Genomic DNA, 18,575 nt, shown 5'->3' with positions numbered 1-18,575 from the left:
ATTTTGGTTCAACACCTCTGTGTCAGTGGCGCTGAGCCCAGATGCAAGTGGAGAAACAGGGCCTGTCCTGGTGTGTATAAAGTAATTCTACCCACGCCGATGGGCCAGATTTTTCTCTCCAGGAAGCACATCTCAGTACCCTCCCCATCCCCACTTGTCTGGCTTTAATTGACATCCCCAGTTGCACTGCCTTTCGCTTTTGTAGAAGCTGAGCTGAAGAGCCGTTCCCAAGGTTTTCAGAGGTTTTGAGGATCTTGCAATAAAGGACACTGAATTACATAGTGACAAAACTGCTCACTTGCTAATTCTTTTTCATGTCTTCTGATGAGATTAAGGGAAAAGTTTGTGCTAGTCTTTAACTCTACCCCATCACTCCATGATCTCCTTCTTTTCCCCGAAAGAACAGGGGCAGCAGTCTCTGGCTGTACTTCAACAACTGTTGTTTTTAGTATAATCATCTTTTCATAGTTAATTTTGATACATGGCAAATGATTTAGGGTAGGGATATGAAGTGCCTTTAAAAGATATATATGGGACTTCCCGGTGATTAAGTCTCCAGACTTCCATTGCCAGGGGTGTGGGTTTGATCCCTGGTCGAGGAACTAAGATCCTACATGCCGCATTGTTAATGTCGTTCAGCCGCTCTGTCATGTCCAATTCTTTGTGACACCATGGACTGCAGCACACCAGGCTTCCCTGGAGCTTGCACAAACTCATGTCCATTGAATTGGTGATGCCATCCAAGCGTCTCATCCTCTGTCGTCCCCTTCTCCTCCTGCCTTCAATCTTTCCCAGCATCAGGGTCTTTTCCAATGAGTCAGCTCTTCGCATCAGGTGGCCAGAGTATTGGAGCTTCAGCTTCAACATCAGTCCTTCCAATGAATATTCAGGGTTGATTTCCTTTAGGATTGACTGGTTTGATCTCCTTGCTGTCCGAGGGACTCTCAGGAGTCTTCTCCAACACCACAGTTCAAAAGCATCAATTCTTTGGTGCTCAGCCTTCTTTATGGTCCACCTCTCACATCCGTACATGACTACTGGAAAAACCATAGCTTTGACTGCACAGATCTTTGTTGGCAAAGTGATGTCTCTGCTTTCTAGCATACTGTCTAGCTTTGTCACAGCTTTTCTTCCAAGGAGCAATCATCTTTTAATTTCATGGCTGCAGTCACTGCCCACAATGATTTTGGAGACCAGGAAATAAATATCTGTCACTGTTTCCTTTGTTTCCCCATCTATTTGCCATGAAGTGATGGGACCAGATGCCATGATCTTAGTTTTTTGAATGTTGAGCTTTAAGCCAACTTTTTCACTCTCCTCTTTCACTTTCATCAAGAGGCTCTCAGTTCCTCTTCATTCTCTGCCATTAGGGTGGTATCATCTGTATATCTGTGGTTGTTGATATTTCTCCCAGCAGTCTGTGGGCAACAAAAAATATCAAAAGCCATAAGACATTTATTTATGTAAAAAAGCAAGTAATTTAAATTAGTAGCTAATAGCACAGGTAGCATACATATATTGCAAGAATTGTGAAACATGTGCTGAGAAAGGTGGATTTTAGGAAACACTGGCCAAGGGGAAAGGTTAGAGTCTGTTAGAATCTTGAAACCAGAAGATGAAAATCAGGAGTTGTTTGACCACCTGACCTTTTAGAGTCATTGTCTCAGCCCAGGGTGAGCCTGGCCTGGACTCTCAAGGTGCTGGTTGGAGACCCCTTCAGAGCATGAAATGCCTGCCAGGTGGACTCTGGAAAGACAGATTCCCTCCCAGTATCAATACCACAGATACTGGGATTTTGTTTGGTTTTGATAATGGTTTTCAATATCTTTGAAATGCCCTTATCAGATAGGGTAAGGATAAAAAGTGGATTTTTGTTCCAAGTCAAAAGGCTGTTTCTTGAGTGAATGCAGTCTGGAAGATAATGAGAAGTGGAATTTGGATTGCCCAGCATGAGGCAGAAGGCTCACTCCAGGTGGACACCTGGGGACTGGATGCTGTGGTTCCTGTTGGAGTCTAATGGCCCATCTCCTGAGGTTAGAAGCAGCCTGGGGTTGAGACCCCTTTTCCAGCCTTGGAGTAACTATACTTGAAGGGGCTTTTTCATGGGACCAGTCTAGGGTGACTTTGTTTGCCTGCCAAGCTTGCTGCTGGTACTTTAAAGTACTTGAACTTTACAGGGCCAAGTCCTTATTAGATAGAATACTGCTAAGGTGGGGTGAGCTTGCAGCTTCCGGTTAGCCGTTCAGTGTGATTCCCACAGTAGGCTGTTGCTGTGTGGATGGGGTCTGGGCTTGGCTAATCCTTGCAGAATCTAAGACCTGGATGATGATGGATGCTGTGCGCTGACTGATGCTATCACCAGACCCAGTTTAGGTTCTCTTACCCGCTCACCCCAGAGCCAATCCACTGACGCTGGGGTGTGGTGAAAGAAAGTTCAATGTTTTCTGCAGGGCATCAAGCAAGGAGAACAGACAGCCGATGCCCAAAAGACCTGAACTCCCTGATGGCTTTGGGGAAGGAGTTTTAAAGGCAGTGTGAGGGAGGTGTGTGATCAACTTGTGCACAAGCATCTCGAATCGGTTGGCATCAAGGTGAAGTTGCAAGCACCCTCAGCTTTCTTGTTTCAACCAGTCTAGAATCTCTGTTCTTGTGGTCAGCAGTTTTCATCTGGTTGAGGTCTTCTTCCTGTAGAAGCAATTCAGAAATGTGTGTCAGGCTTTTATCCATATCTTTCAGCGATCTGGGAGTTTAGTGTTTCTGCTATGTGGCAGATTTATAGTCTAAGTTGTTACCAGATTCTTGGCCAGATAGCTATTCTTTGTTTCTACATCTTCACATTTCCTAATCATTAACTCTTGAGCCAGCCTTTCGAGACTCAAGGGAGTCCTGGAAGATTTAACATAAGCTTTCTGAAAGGACAGGGACATAGGGATTTGTACAGGCACCAGATCCTCCTTCCTAACAGCCCAGACTTTGCACATAGAGGCTGGATGCTAGTTTCTAGTGACCATTAGAGAGACCTGGTCAAGGTTACATAATCTGGCTGTAAAGATCTCAGACCTGAGACTTTCAGATTTTTTTCCTGGCATCAGCAGCCACTACTAGCAACCTAGAATGGGATTGTCTGGTCATGACTGGACATCCTCTTTGGCCCTTTTACTCCCTCCTTCTGTGTGGATATAATCTCTCCTTTTAGAATTGTGTTTTGAAAGATGTTCCAGAGCCATGCTGCCCACCCTCTATCTTCTACCCCCATTTCTTAAAGAGGCTTCAAATCCCTTAAAAAAAAAAACTAATTAAAGTACAAGGGGACAGTTAAAACAAGGACAGTACCACAAGGTTGCTGGTTAAGAAATAAAAATATTCTTGTTTCAAAAGCCCACTGACACTAATCCTGTGATCTGTTGCTCATAACAAGCTTTTCTTCCCACCAGGAGACATCTGTATGGATTGTTTCATTACAACGCCATGATGCTTGGACTTGAATCGCTTCCAGATCCCACAGATACCTGGGAAATTATAGAGACCATAGGTAAAGGCACCTATGGCAAGGTCTACAAGGTGACTAATAAGAAAGATGGGAGCCTGGCTGCAGTAAAAATTCTAGATCCAATCAGTGTAAGTAACCGCAATATAGGGTTTCATGCACACTGAGTTTTCAACTTCCTTCTTGATTCTGGGGGTGATTTTCTAGAGATAGTGAAACCTGGCATGATATCCCAAAATGAGTTATGACTCCCTGACCCATCTAAATGAAGGGACTTCATTTGGATTCAAAAGTTCCTTTGATTTTCTCTTTTGTCCATTTTAGTTTTAGTTTTAGTTTTGGTTTTAGTCCCCAGGGCTCTTCAACAGTTGTTCTCTTGTAAAGAGTGATGTTTTGGGTTTACACAGAGTCTGGTCTCTCTGTAAGTTACAAAGTGGCCCAGACTTGTGGTGTTCAGTCATCTTAGCCTGGCATCCATAATTCAGAGCACTGGACACTCAGCTTACAATGCTGTCCACAAGCACAGTGAGATTATAAGTGTTGTATCCCGGTTGGATCCCTTTGTGCTACTTCTCCTTAATTGCTTTGAAAATTCAGACATTTTTAAATTTTAAAAAGATATTTATGATATTATTATTAAATATATATAATGAAGACATTTTATTGATATAACAATTAGAAGGCTTTAGTTAGTATCTACATGTTCATTGTTAGGTGTTTTCAAGATATGGTAATGATGACATAAAAAATGCAGACTAAACATGCTTTATTAACAAGTTACCTGATCATGGTATCAGTCCTGTACCCTACCTCACACATTATATGAATCCACCATTCATTTTTTTACCCTCTATAGGATATGGATGAAGAGATTGAGGCAGAATACAACATTTTGCAGTTTCTCCCGAATCATCCCAATGTTGTAAAGTTTTACGGGATGTTTTACAAAGCGGATCACTGTGTGGGAGGACAGCTGTGGCTGGTCCTGGAGGTAAGAGGCTCCCGTTGGGTGACCATTGATTTAGACAGCGCACCAGGGGTGAGCAGACACGTTATTGCCTAAATAATATAAGATGCATATTTGGGGGAAATGATCTCTCCTGCATATCACAGGTACCTTACCAGATATGATATTCTCTACGTTCTTACAGGTAGGCTGTGTGCTGAAAATGTGCGTGTTTCTCTGCTTCTGAGGTTTTAATAATCTTTTTTTCTAATACAATGAATACAAGAATACAGTTGGAAAAGGTTGTTTTCTACTCCAGGCTAGGAAAATTTCACAGAAAACATGTTCTAACTGATTGCAGCTCATTTTCAAAAGCTGTTAACCCAAGGTTTACTTGCTCGCCAAATCTGAATCAGCCCATTCATGGTCATTAATCCTCATCTCAGGTTGGATTTCCTGAAAATAAACTCTGACAGTTGTTTATGGAAGATTATTGGAGAGTTCCTCTTCTTGGGGCTAGACCTGGACAGAAGCTGGGATTGGAGAAGGGAGACAGGAAACATCAGTGTAGTTGTAACAGAGGCCTCAGCCCATCCTCAGGGAGAAGACCTGGGATGCTCTTGTAGGGTCATCCTGTATTTTATCTTTGCATCAGCCAATCACTGGGTGCATGCCACCCTGGGTGGGCATGTGGCCTTGGGGGAGGAAGTTCTCTGTAGCTAGGCACAATTCCTGGTGAGAGATGCCTCTGAGACTTGGGAGCAGGGAGCACCTGATATTCCTGGCAACATATGCTTTGAAGAGACAGTCTGAAGACAGCATCACTGTATCCACTATAGTCTTGCCTTCTTTCTACCTTGTTAATGGAATTGAATGTGTGTAACTGGGTGCAAAAGAGTCCATTCCCCACAAATACGATTCCTCCATGGGACTAACATGGCAACAATGCAGTGACAGCACGTGAAATTAGTATATTAGGACAGGGCTGTTGTATTGCCTCATGCTCACGAGGCCCACCCTCATCTGTCCTAGACTCCACCCCTCTGAACCAGCCTCTGTTCCTGAGGTCACACGTGTGATCCATGAGCATGGGGACATGTGTGTAAGTTTTAAGAGAGAAGCAACAAAGGGGAGGTCAGTCCTGGATTTACTGTCTGGGGTCTTTTGTAGAAAACCTCCCGTCTGGCTCTGGGAGGGCCTGGTCATGAGACAATATATATTGGATGCCAGAGCAACCATGTATGAGAAATTCATTTGTTATATTCAGATGGGATAATCTGCAAGGAACATTTCTGTCATATTAATTGTGCTCTTCAGAATAAAGATGTAAGGGATTTTGGTTTTTAGAAATCATCTTTGTCTGTTTAGTTGGCAGGTTACATCACATAGCATGTTCTCATAGTATCATCTTTTGGATTTTATTATCCCCCACTCCTTCCCTGGGGATATTACAGATTTTATCCTGCATACAAAGCTCTAGAATATTATTAACATTAATTTTTTTTCTCTCTCTTTTTTTTTTTATTAGTTGGAGGCTAATTACTTCACAACATTTCAGTGGGTTTTGTCATACATTGATATGAATCAGCCATAGAGTTACACGTATTCCCCATCCCGATCCCCCCTCCTACCTCCCTCTCCACCCGATCCCTCTGGGTCTTCCCAGTGCACCAGGCCCGAGCACTTGTCTCATGCATCCCACCTGGGGTAATTTTTAAATGCTTATTATCATGCAATATGGAAAGTAATATTTCTAGGGTCTCTGAAATAATAATTTCTAGGGTCTCTAGGGTTATATTCTTCTTAAACTCTGTAAGACCTCAGTGTTTTAAACCTGATTATCATTTAATAATATAAGTACAGTGACCAAGAAGTCTTAGTTTCTTTTTATTTTACCCTGACTTAAAAAGACTCTGTTTTCAGATATAGAAAACTGGACCTCCCAGGGGTTTTCCAGAGCCTGAAAAGGGACTGTCCCTCCCTCCATTTGACCAGGTGGGTGGGTAGGCTGCTCAGACCTGCCATCACCAGGAGGACAAGTGCTCTTCCCCATGAGCAGTGACCGAACGTTAGCCCCTCAGGCACAGCCAAGGCAGCCGGCAAGGGCCGCACCTGGCCTTGAAAGATGAGAAGGAGCTCAGAACTATGAACTGAGCCTTGTGCAGATACTTCCCCGCAGATTGCCTCTTGCTTTTTCCGGGTGACTAAGTACAGATAATGAGGTTGCCCTGGCGCACTGAGTTATTCATGCCTCAGCGATACAGTATGCGGATATTATACCTTTTGCAGGTTGTGTTGGCCCACGCCAAAGCTGATGGCATGGGGAACCAGATAGCCTCAGTCTTTTCTGTCTAGGGATGGGCCGTCCATGCCAGGATCCTGGGTTAGCTGTGTCCGGTGCCTCCGGTATGCTTATAGACACAGATTCCTGGACTCCGAGAGCTAGCAGGGACCTCGGCCTTCAGGTCACTCTCCTAATGTTCAGTTGAGGAATAGAGACCCAGAGAAGGAGTGGCATGCCTACCGTCCCATAACCAGTTATACGGCAGAGCCAGAGAAGGACTGCACTTCGCTTTTCTCCCTTCTGTGTTGCTGCTGCCCACGATGCTATCTGTCAGGCCCAGGGAATAGACTTTGGATCTCTGGTTGAAATGGCAGCAGTTCCTGATTATACACACGCAAACACACTGCTGGAAGATAATGACAGTCCACACAGTACCTTGACCGTGTTGTGCCGCCTATAGCTTTTTAATGAGTGCTTCAGGAAACTTGTACAATAAAATTATGATCTGTTTAATATTGCTCCCTTCATCCTGTATATTGAGATTAAATTTATACTGCCTTTGCTCTTTACTTGCTGAATATGATAAAAGGAACCATGAGAAGCTATTCCACAGAGAAATTCTTGAGGATAGAAAAATGTTATTAATAACCCTCCTAAATCACCACAACTCTGAAAACAAAAGCAAATAAAAATGTCATTTCCGAAATTAATTACTAATTGTTACCAGAAAGCAAACCAAAGCTTTCTTCAGTGACAGACAACTACTATAGGAGAAAGTTATGGAGACAAACATACATAATAATCTTTTGGATAATTTGTGAATAAGTTTTATCCTAGTTAATGTTAAATTCAGAAAATCTACAAGTTTTATTAACTCTCACCTAAATGAAATATAATTAGAAATTAGACCTTTAAGAAAAGCTCCATATTCAGACAAAATGCCTAGTATTTGCTAAGACATGAAATATATTTTTTTCTGTTTCCCTTTGGTATAAAACTTTCCACTGGTAAATACTATAATTTCTGCTCAAATAATATGTTCAACTTAAAAGAAATAGTTGAGCATTTAGAGTGCTAGTGACAATGTAAACTAAAAAAATATTCCTTATATTTTAAAACCAAATGAAAGAATTATTTTTAACCTGTTTTTCCTCCCTCTATGTGAAAGTTTAGTATCTAAGCCAAAGTGGGGGGAAATGATACCTCTGTTCAGATTTTGCATTTATTTATGTAAGGCCCTAGAAAAAGTCCCGTCTAAGCCCCACTATCATTGCAAGTTAACACCTTAAACCATTGATATTGTGGCATGAGTCAAGGTTATCATGTTAACAAGTCAGGGTCATAGTGGAACTCTGATGGTCTGAACCATGTTTTGATTGGCCAGAGATGGTTAGAAAGCCCTGGAGCACAGAACACTGACTTCAATGAAAGTTTCTGGCTGGATTCTAGAATGAGAGTCATTGGAGGGCCTCGGGGTCAGAAGAAAAGTACAGAACATGTAGGAGTGGAGAAGGCAAGAACTTTGAAATGCAGCTGAGTTGCACCCTATATTCATGTGCTATCTTTGTTCAGCAAGAGGGCCTAAGAAGCTGAACTGTTGGAGTGATTCTGCCTACCCACCAGATCTACTATGTGCCCTGGAGAGAGGCTGAACCAGGAGGTGGGGTCTTGGGGCCCTCCTGCCTCTAGTAGTGTGAGCATCTTCCTCCCAGCCCACCCGGACTGGAACTCCACAGTTTCAAGTGACATTGTTTTCATTCTTCTAGGGGCAAGACAGTGACTTTACTTAGTATCAGTAAAATGAACACAATGTCTCCCAATGGTGTGGAGGAAAACTATGTTGCTTGGCCTTCCTGAGAGGTGGACATTGTCTAACATGGTGCTCCCTAAGGCATCTTCAAGAGTAATTTTGATAATCCTTGCCTTTTGCTTTATGCCCTCTGTAGAACCTAACACCCTTGAAAGATCAAGTCCACTGAACAAAAGAGCATTGAAAAGAAATTCCTCCTAATTCTGTCCTCTTAGGGCAAATCGACATGCCAGTACAGGATCTACTTGAAGGTTAGAGTTTCAACTAGAATAAAGGTCTGGTGACGGTGTTGCATGGGTCATTCTTTAATACTGTGGAGGAAAGTTGATGGCTTATGGAGCAAGGAACATTTTATTGCTTGAAATTACGACCATCTTAGCAAATGCACATACTGTGATTGAATCAATATTCAACGATGTTTTGGAAAATAGATGTGGAATGTAAATGATTTTTCTGTTTTTCTTGGTTTGGAGCGAAATGCTCATTAAATTCAAGATGCATCCAGCTGCCACATTTCCTGAATGCTGAGGGCGTAGGGAGGAACGCAGGGATGCAGACCTACCTCTGTATTTGAGTCTGATGGCTGGCAGCGTGGGCGGGAATAAAAGGCTGCAGGTGCCAACCCTCAGGGGTGGGTGGGGTAGGAAGCTTGGCTGCCTCCTTACAGCTTTAAGAGGATTATATTATTTGATGCATGTAAATATAGTTCCCTTGTCATGCTTTTAAAGTGTTCAGTCCATTTCACTGAATATTTACTCTGATTAGACAATTGTCAATGTGTACCCGCTTTCCTTTTTTATATCCAAGTTCCCCAAGTCCTTTCCCTGTAACCCACAGGCTGCCCTTTAAAACCTTGCTAGTGGGCTTATCAACTTCACAGTACTGCTTCCTCTAAAGGTACCCTGAGCCGTTTAATTATATGTTTCTTTGAACTGCAAGAAATCAGACAGCTCTTAAACTCTGACATTTAGTGAACAAAAGGCACCAACTGAGTCAGATTCTATTGTTGTTCTTAAATCCACAGCTGAGTTTTGATCCTGCTGACAAAATGGCTGCTTTTAATCCATCCGTAGGTTCTAGAGCTATGAAGAAAGTTTGTGAGTTGGCTACCCATCTAAAATGCCACTAAATAGGCTCTTGTTGCAGAAATGGCCAGATTGAAAGTAGGGCAGGAGAGAGACTAAAATGAGATTTCAGGGGAAAATTCCAGGCTTGAGTTAGCTTGGATCACCACCCAGTATTTAATTTAAATGTTCTCTGGGTAGAATTTTAATAGTGCACTTGCAATTCAATAAAGCGTGCCTCCCTGAGATGGAAGCCAGGCTGAGAAGTGGTTCTGATGAAGGTGTTGCAGTGCTTTGCCTGTCAATTACTGCTTTGGCTTTAGAGGATCAAAGAACTTTACTGATATTCTCACAAGACCCCTAGACTCTGTCTCTTCTTAACTTTCTCTATCCAGCTGGTCAAAAATTCCTGTCGATGCTATCTCATAAAAGCACCACCCCCCAACACCCACTCTGTATCTGTCTCTGATTCTTTGTCCTCAGGATTCTTGACTTATTGACCTTGCTTCTCTTGATTGCTTCAACATCTCCTGACAGGTGTCCAGCTCCCTGTGTTTTCTTGTTCCGCCCACCCTCCAATCTGCTACCAAGGTCTTCTTTCTAGAAATCTGAACAGACCTTCTGTCTAAAACCTGTTGCTAGCTTACCACTGCTATCCAATGGTATATTATGGTGCCATAATACATGTGCATAATGTCCACACACTTTGGCGGGGCACACCTGCATCCCCTGTCCCCCTTTCTACTTCCCCATCTCTCTGTGTAGATCCCATCCCTTTGTCCCAACAGTGGCAGAGTATGTAGAATTCAGACCCACAGGCAGAGACACACACATGCAAATAGAAACACTCCCACCCACCTCATTCTTTTGTGCTCCCTTCCTTGCACATGGTGTCCCTTTTCCAAGGACGCTCTTCTTCTTGTTCACCTGCCATACGCTCCTTTGTCCTTCAAATTCATTGTATGTGTTACATCCCCTGGGAAGATTTCCAGACTGTTCCCTCTCCACCCTGGTAGGGCAGAAGTCACCCTTTCCTCTTCAGCACCACCACACCCCTGGGCATACTCCACTTCCACCTGCCACTCTTATTACTCACATGTCCATTTCTGATGTTGAGCTCTTTGAGGTGCAGGGACAGTGTTCGTGATTGAGTAATGGGTAACTAACTGGACAGTCACAAACTGCTGAGAACCAAGAGGTCACTTTCTTTTCAATAGCTAACCCTAACATTTTTCTTGACCCCTCAGCCTGCCTAGAGGAAACAGTCGATTTGAACTCATCGTATTAAACTTAGTCAGCTGAGTACTTCTTTGGAGAGGGACAAGTTTGTGGAGTTTGTTTCCCATTTTCACAATCCAGCTCGAAGCTTAGTCACTTGGATAAGGACTTAGTTTTAAAATGGTTTTCTTTTTCCCTCTTCCTGTCCTTCTCTGGGGCGACATTTGGATCTGAATATAGCAGATGCTCATGTAAACCTCTGGCAATGAGACCACACTCCAACTGTGGGATGACCCTGAGTCCTCCTACTGTCTGCCTTTGATATCTACCTGAGTCTTAGGTCCCTGATGCTCCTTATCATGGGGTCTTCACTGTCTCTCCTTTTCATTCAAACTCTAGCCTTGTCCTTGTTGCCAGTGCAGCATCAAGTTCTAAACCTCTTGCAAGTCATGAGCAGGCTGTTGTTATTGTTCAGTCCCTAAGTCGTGTCTGACTATTTGCAACCCCATGAACTGCAGCATGCCAGGCTTCCCTGTCCTTCACTGTCTCTTGGAATTTGTTCAAACTCATGTCCATTGAGTCAGTGATGCTATCCAACCATCTCATCCTCTGTCATTCCCTTCTCCTCTTGCCCTCAATCTTTCCCAGCATCAGGATCTTTTGCAGTGAGTAGGCTCTTCACGTCAGGTGGCCAAAGTATTGGAGTTTCAGCATCAGTCCTCCTGATGAATATTCAGGGTTGATTTTCTTTAGGATAGACTGGTTTGATCTCCTTGCTATACAAGGGACTCTCAAGAGTCTTCTCCAATACCGCAGTTCAAAGGCATCAATTCTTTGGTGCTCAGCCTTTTTTATTGTCCAACTCTCACATCCATACATGACTACTGGAAAAACCATAGCTTTGACTATACTGACCTTTGTTGGCAAAGTAACGTCTCTGCTTTTCAATGTGCTGTCTAGGTTTGTCATTGCTTTTCTTCCAAGGAACAAGGATCTTGTAATTTCATGGCTGCAGTCACCATCCACAGTGATTTTGGAGTCCAAGAAAATAAAGTCTGTCATGATTTCCATTGTTTCCCTACCTATTTGCCATGACATGATGGGACCAGATGCCATGATCTTAGTTTTTTGAATGTTGAGTTTTAAGCCAGCTTTTTCACTCTCCTCTTTCACCTTCATCAAGAAGCTCTTAAATTCCTCTTTGCTTTTGGCCATTAAAGTGGTATCATTCGCATATCTGAAGTTGTTGATATTTCTCCTGGCAATCTTAATTCCAGCTTGTGCTTCATCCAGCCTGACATTTGCATGATGTACTCTGCATAGAAGTTAAGTAAGGAGGTGACAATATACAGCCTTGATGTACTCCTTTCTCAATTTGGAACCAGTCCGTTGCTCCATTTCTGGTTCTAACTGTCCTGCCTACAGGCTTCTCAGGAGACAGGTCAGGCGTAGGGACAGTTAGAATCCCAGGTTGGGTGGATCTTGCACTCTACTGCCTCTCTATAGCATGGATACCCCTTTTGTGGCATGAGGCTCCTGTGAGGAGGTCTCCCTGCAGATTTCTGAATAAAAGAGGTTCATATGAAATGGTTTCATCATGATGATTCCTTTATACAACTCCCACTTCCAAGAGGGCGCATCCCCACCCTAATCTTATTTTCTCAAGTTCTACAAGCTCTATGCCATCAGCCTCAGAAGGACTTTTTTTTGTGGGTCCATAACATCCCTTCTGTCATGTTCTGCATTCTTATGTGATCATCATTTGACTCTTTGTTCAGTTTTCCTGTTTTTGTTCCCTTAAAATATAAAATCTAATTGGGGGAGTCCTGAGAAAATTATTTTATGTTTACTGAAAGCTTAGCTTTTAAGATTCTTCTACAAATCATGACACTGAAAATGCATTCACTGTTCAAGAGAGTATTAGATTGAACATTGAGTGTTATGTGCCCTTCAGGGTCATGTAAGACATAGTTGAAATAAAAAGAATGTGGAATCCTTTAGAAGAAATTACACGGGTACTCAATATTATGGTCATGAGAGGTGTTGGTGTTGAGTTAACAAGTTACACCAAACATTGGTGGAGAGAGGATTCTGAGGATACTTATATAATCCCAGACCACTATAGCCTTCAGTGCATTTCACTGTTCTTGGCTCCCTCCTGAATCCTTTCTGAGAGATAGTGATTTATCATAGTTTTATTAAAGTTTCCTTATTTTATACTGGGGCTTCCCAGGTGGTACAAGTGGTAAAGAAACTGCCTACCACTGCAGAAGATGCAGGAGATGAGGTTTTGATCCCTGGGTTGGGAAGATCACATAGAGGAGGGCATGGCAACTGACTCTAGTGTTCTTGCCTTCAGAATCCCATGGACAGAGGAGCCTGGCGGGCCACAGTCCATGGAGTCGTGAAGAGTCAGAAGCAACTCAGCCCCCACAAACAATTCTATATTGGATTTTTAGTTGAATAGTGTTGTTTGTGACCAACTTACATGGTAAAAACATAGGCAGATTCAGTTTCAGCTTATCTTGATTCTTAATGTGTGGGCAAGGTATCTGCCGTACATAGTAAGGAGAGATACATTCATTAAACAAAAACATCTCCTCACCATTTATTAAAACCTTGCAAATGTTTGTAATTAGAGTCGAATAGATCTTAATGTACTATTCCCTTGATAAAAGAGTGTCTTCTTTTAGGAAAGGTGCTAATCTGTGCTCGCTCAGATTTCCTTGCTTACAAAAAGCCAGCTGACTCAAGCAGCCACAACCAGGGACCCCCACTGTTCACTAGTTAACTCTTTCTCAAATCACACACAGTGCCAGGAGGAAACCTAGGTCTCTAAATCAGGGTCTTGACTTTATATGGACACGGATGGCTCTGTGGATCTGACAAGAGCTGTGAATTTTCTCAGCAGGAAAGTGCAAGATGAATATACAACATGCTGCCTACAGTTTCAAGGTATATACAAGCCCTGCTCAAACCACTTTAGAACCCTTGATTTCAAATGGCATGTAGCACACCCAAACCTCCACTTTGCCTTCCGCACTTAGTCAAAATTATCCTTGAAAACCCTTAAGTTGCTGTGAAAAAATAATATGCCTGGTTTATGTATCTAAAATCTCGGTATATTCCATAACAGAGAGCAAGTATGAAAGATATACTTTTACAGTGTTTTTAATTGCAGGGGAAAAAAAGAGCATGAAGTTGCTGAGCTTCTAAAGTTGAATATGAAAAGGTTAAATGAACATATGATGCAGCTCCATTCCATAAATCTGACATGCAGTGGCTACTCTAGAAAGAGCTACTGGTTGGGCGTCTGGTGTCTGCAGTACCAGCACTGGAGACAGGAAGATTTGAAATAAAATTTATCCCCTCCCAAGAATCAAGGGCATTCATCTTGACTCTGTCCTTTCTTCAAACTGCATTTTTTTTTTTAAAACAGACATGTAAAATTTCCAATAATAACTCACCATAATTATGATATGCATTCTCTTTTTAATATCTAAATAATGTCTTGTGCTTTGCTATTTAACTTGAGAAAGAAGTCAACTTTTTTGGACTTGTATTTTCAATCATAAGTCATCACCTTGAATAAATATACACAAACACATACACACACAGAACTAGATTTGACTGTGCAATGGAAATTTGAAGTTTCATTGTTCCAACCTAGAGTTTTGTGATTTGCAGATTTACTACTTGAGGTCAGTAATCAGTGGGCTTTTCTTAATGTCTTTTTTCTTTTCCTTTTGTATGTATGGTCCTGCTGTCTCTCTCCTGGCACCTCCTCTTGCAGCTGTGTAATGGGGGCTCGGTCACTGAGCTCGTCAAAAGTCTACTTAGGTGCAACCAGCGGTTGGACGAAGCAGTGATCTCATACATCTTATACGGGGCCCTCTTGGTAAGGACGTCCTTCAAGGTGGGGTCGAGGGGGCAGTTTATCATTGGTTGGCTCCCCACAGCATATTAACAAGGGGAAATACTGCTCTATAATATGCAAGGTGTATTAATAGCGGGAAGGTGTAGCCTAATATGGACTTTGATTAGATTTTAATCGTAGGGTAATTGTTTAAAACTAACCATTGCAAATTTTCCTTTTCTCTTTCCTGTTGTTTGGTGGCGATGGGACTCCATGAAGGGCCTTCAGCATTTGCACAATAACCGAATCATCCACCGTGATGTCAAGGGGAATAACATTCTTCTGACAACAGAAGGAGGAGTTAAGCTCGTTGACTTTGGTAATGACTGCTTGTCATTTGTTTTCTTGATGTGTGCAGTTTAGCCAAAGGCAACAATTTATTGTGATCTCAGAAGACTGGGGCCTCTCTTCTACATGGTAGGCTGAGGGCCTTTCCAGTGACACACAGCCTGGAGAGTCGGGGGTGGGGGGGTTCACCAGATGGATCACCCTAGGAGATGCTGTTTGTTAATCTGTTTTCAGCTTTAGAAGCAATTTTATTAAAGAGAGAATATGAAAGTGTTTCAAAAGAAAAATTTTATGGGAAAAACTTTGGTTTGTTGGGAAGGATTTCACAACTCAGGGCAATTGTCTATAATTTACATTTTGTCTATTATTCTTTTGCATATGAAAAGAGAAAACCGTTTGGTCTTTTAAATGACTTTCTCTAGCCTCAGGCATACTAATTCCCAGTGAGCAGAAGGTAAAATAGTCCTTTGGGTCTGGAAACTAACATCCCTTTAAATTGTGATTGTTGCTGCTACACGTGAGGCTGGTTATAGGAAATGGAAAGGCGAGAGGAAGCAGAGCTGTATCACCAAAGGCCAGAGAACTATTAACTGTCTCCTTACAGCACTCCTTGTATCGAATCCAACAAACCATTTGATTTTCCTCTTTAAGTTTATCAAATGGTTTAATCTTCTAAATGAATTTAACAACAGTTAGTCCTTCAGCATGACTGCTGTAAATAATGAGAAAACATTTACAGAAGCACTTTTTAAAATGTTCTTTTTAGGTGAGTGGCAGCACAGGAGGAGAAAAGATGGATGATTTTGTATGTTCATTGCTTTATTGGTAAGGAAGAATTTAGTGTTAAAATGTATCAGTGAATCATTTGCTCAGAAGAAATTACTCCAAGATAAGTGAAATTGCACTAAGTAATTGGTCTGTTTTTTAAAAAAGCAAAGAAAAATGTTAGGGTGTTTAAATAGAGTCTAAAGAACCCTCTTTGGCTTCCTAATAAAGAGTAAAGAATGCAAGCAGTTAGTGGAACTACTGTCAAAAAACAACCCATGGTACTTGGCAAATCTATGCCTAACGTTCTTAAAGATATGTTCTTTGCTGATGAGCACATGTGTCCAAGTTTTTTAGTTCTTATTGACAACATTAGTGGCAACTATTGTTACTGTCTTAAGGGCTTTGGTAGGTTTCTGCTTGGTATAAAACAGTACCTTATATTTGTAAAATGCTTTACAATTTATAAGTCATTTTCACAGTTGTTCCCTTACTTGATGTTTAAGAGCTCTTTGTGTTAGGTGTAATGAGCAGTATTATCCCCAGCTTAAAGGTGAGACAACTGAGACTCATTGTGAGGTTGTCTGCTTGAGGCCTTACAGTTATTAAAGGAAGAGGCATAATCGCTATGGGAAACAGGCCTTCTGACTCCTAATCCAATTCACCTTTATATCTGTTGTGGCATAAGAAAGAGAACTGGCCAAAGACTAAAACAAAGTACATGGGAATTATATTAAAATTCAAGTCCTCAACATTGAGCCCTAGATAACAATAGTCTTAGTCTGTTTCTTTTTCCATTTGACAAATGTATTTTTCTTGACAGGTTTCCAGCCTTCTAGGTAAGATAAGGCACTGAAAATTTTCTATGTCTACACTGATGCTCAATTATAGATAATACACGCCAATTTTCTTCCTCCATCAAATGAAGTACCATTTTTAAGAAAGATATCACCTGAAATATTTTGGAAATATAGTAGGAAGGTGTTGGGGGTTACTAGTTCTTGATGCTTTCTTTTGATTCCAATTTTGCAGCAGTACAGATAGAAATATTCACTAGAAAAAAAAATATCCTAGTGATTTAGATAGAGCATTAAATGCTCATACCTACAGTGTTTGGCAAACTGCAGCTTGTGAACCAAGTCTGGCCTGTGTCCCATTTTTGTACACCCTATGAACTAAGAAAGATTTTTATATTTTTTAACAGTTGGGGGAAAAAATCAAAGGAAGAGAATGATACGTGATAATGATATGCATCCCTAAATAAGTTTTTGCAAAAACACAACCACACTCATTTGCTTTTGTGTTATCTGAGCTGCTTTTGCAGAGTTGAGTAGTTGTGACAGAGCCTTAAGCTCACAAAGTCTAAGATATTTGCTGTCTGACCATCTATGGAAGAAGTTTGCCAGCCCTGGTCTAGCATCATCGTCTGCTTGCTGCTGAATTATGACATGCTTTTCTTGTAGGTGTCTCAGCTCAACTCACCAGTACACGTCTACGGAGAAACACATCTGTTGGCACCCCATTCTGGATGGCCCCTGAGGTGAGCAGAGGGCATCTATTTCTGTGTATTTGTTGAAAGCCTTGGTACTATGCCTTTTTTATGGGAAAGTCACACACTTCACAAAACTGTCAGCAAGAAGAAAATCCTTTATCCTCATTGAACTGTGAGAGTTCTGACTTGGTGGGTGAGAATGACGACAATCTCAGGACTAAGTGACAGAAGGCCCATAGAATACCTTCAGGCAGTTAGAAAAAAGGTGCCTCCTCCAGAAGATGCCATGTTCTCCAAGGGCCATGGCTTGGCAAGTTCATCCCACCATTGTGTAAATTAGAAAAGGTCACCTTCCCTGGGTAGAGGCAGGCCCAGTGACACATGACTCAATGAAGAGACAGATTTCAGTTCCAGGTGGCCTACAGAGCAATATGCCATAGTCCTAGCTATTTTTTTTTAATACAGGATACATAGCAACTTCTCTTATGTACTTTTCTGTATCTCTAGTAAAACCTGGGATTTGGGTCTAATTTTTAGTTCTGGCATCACCACAAAAATCCCCTGTGAAATGACACATGTAAAAGTTTGCAGAATTTCCAGGCTAGATACCAACAGACCCTGAAGCACAACTACAGCTTTGCTTGTCAGGTCAGCGTTGAATTCCACAGTTCTCTGGCCTGGGATCAGGCAAATGGGCTCTTTTAATAAGAGGACTTATGTAGTCATCTCCTTAGAGATGAGGGGAAATATATTATGAAAAACTACAAAGCCAGCAACGTTCAAATGAACAGTTTTAATTTAATGAGACAAATGACATTGTTTTGTGAAACTCAGTTGTCCTTTGCAATGTGAATCCATTTCAGAGCATGACAGCATGGATTATTTTGAGTTATTTTGTCATTCTTATTACCGCATAATATCTGGTGATCCAGTTCTCCCACCACTTTACTCTGTTTCAGCTTGTGTGATCTCCTTGTTTAAATAGCATCTCCTTTGGCCTCAAACTGGTACATCTCTGTTGACTTGATGCCAGCTTCATAATAAAAATAAATATGGGCATTGATGTTATGTGGCAAATGACCATCCAGATAATCTGGAACACGGTTTTTACTGCAACTTCTCCCATTTCATTATTACATATAAAATTATCGTTGAAACAAAGGCAAACCATAAAAATTTTCATAGGGATCTCATGAACTCTACTTTAAGAAACACTGTAGGACAAAGTCAAGATTCTTTCAGATGAGGAACAAAGACATTCATATTCAAGCCTCTCTGCTGTCCAACCTCATCTCAGGTTCCTTT

General features: G+C 41.6%; 1 protein-coding gene across 1 annotated transcript in view; it reads left to right on the top strand.

Moving 5' to 3' along the window:
- The first annotated feature begins 2,478 nt into the window (after positions 1–2,478).
- Positions 2,479–18,575, top strand: part of MYO3B (myosin IIIB) — a 416,196-nt gene continuing 400,099 nt past the window's right edge. Inside the window, exons 1-6 of the mRNA XM_061135386.1 lie at positions 2,479–2,534; positions 3,435–3,618; positions 4,344–4,478; positions 14,603–14,707; positions 14,945–15,044; positions 17,242–17,318. Coding sequence (XP_060991369.1) covers positions 2,479–2,534; positions 3,435–3,618; positions 4,344–4,478; positions 14,603–14,707; positions 14,945–15,044; positions 17,242–17,318 — 657 coding nt within the window. The remainder of the gene's footprint in view (positions 2,535–3,434; positions 3,619–4,343; positions 4,479–14,602; positions 14,708–14,944; positions 15,045–17,241; positions 17,319–18,575) is intronic.

Source organism: Dama dama, chromosome 33 (genome assembly GCF_033118175.1).
Source record: "Dama dama isolate Ldn47 chromosome 33, ASM3311817v1, whole genome shotgun sequence".
Classification (NCBI taxonomy): domain Eukaryota; kingdom Metazoa; phylum Chordata; class Mammalia; order Artiodactyla; family Cervidae; genus Dama; species Dama dama.
This window is presented reverse-complemented; position numbering and strand designations above follow the sequence as displayed.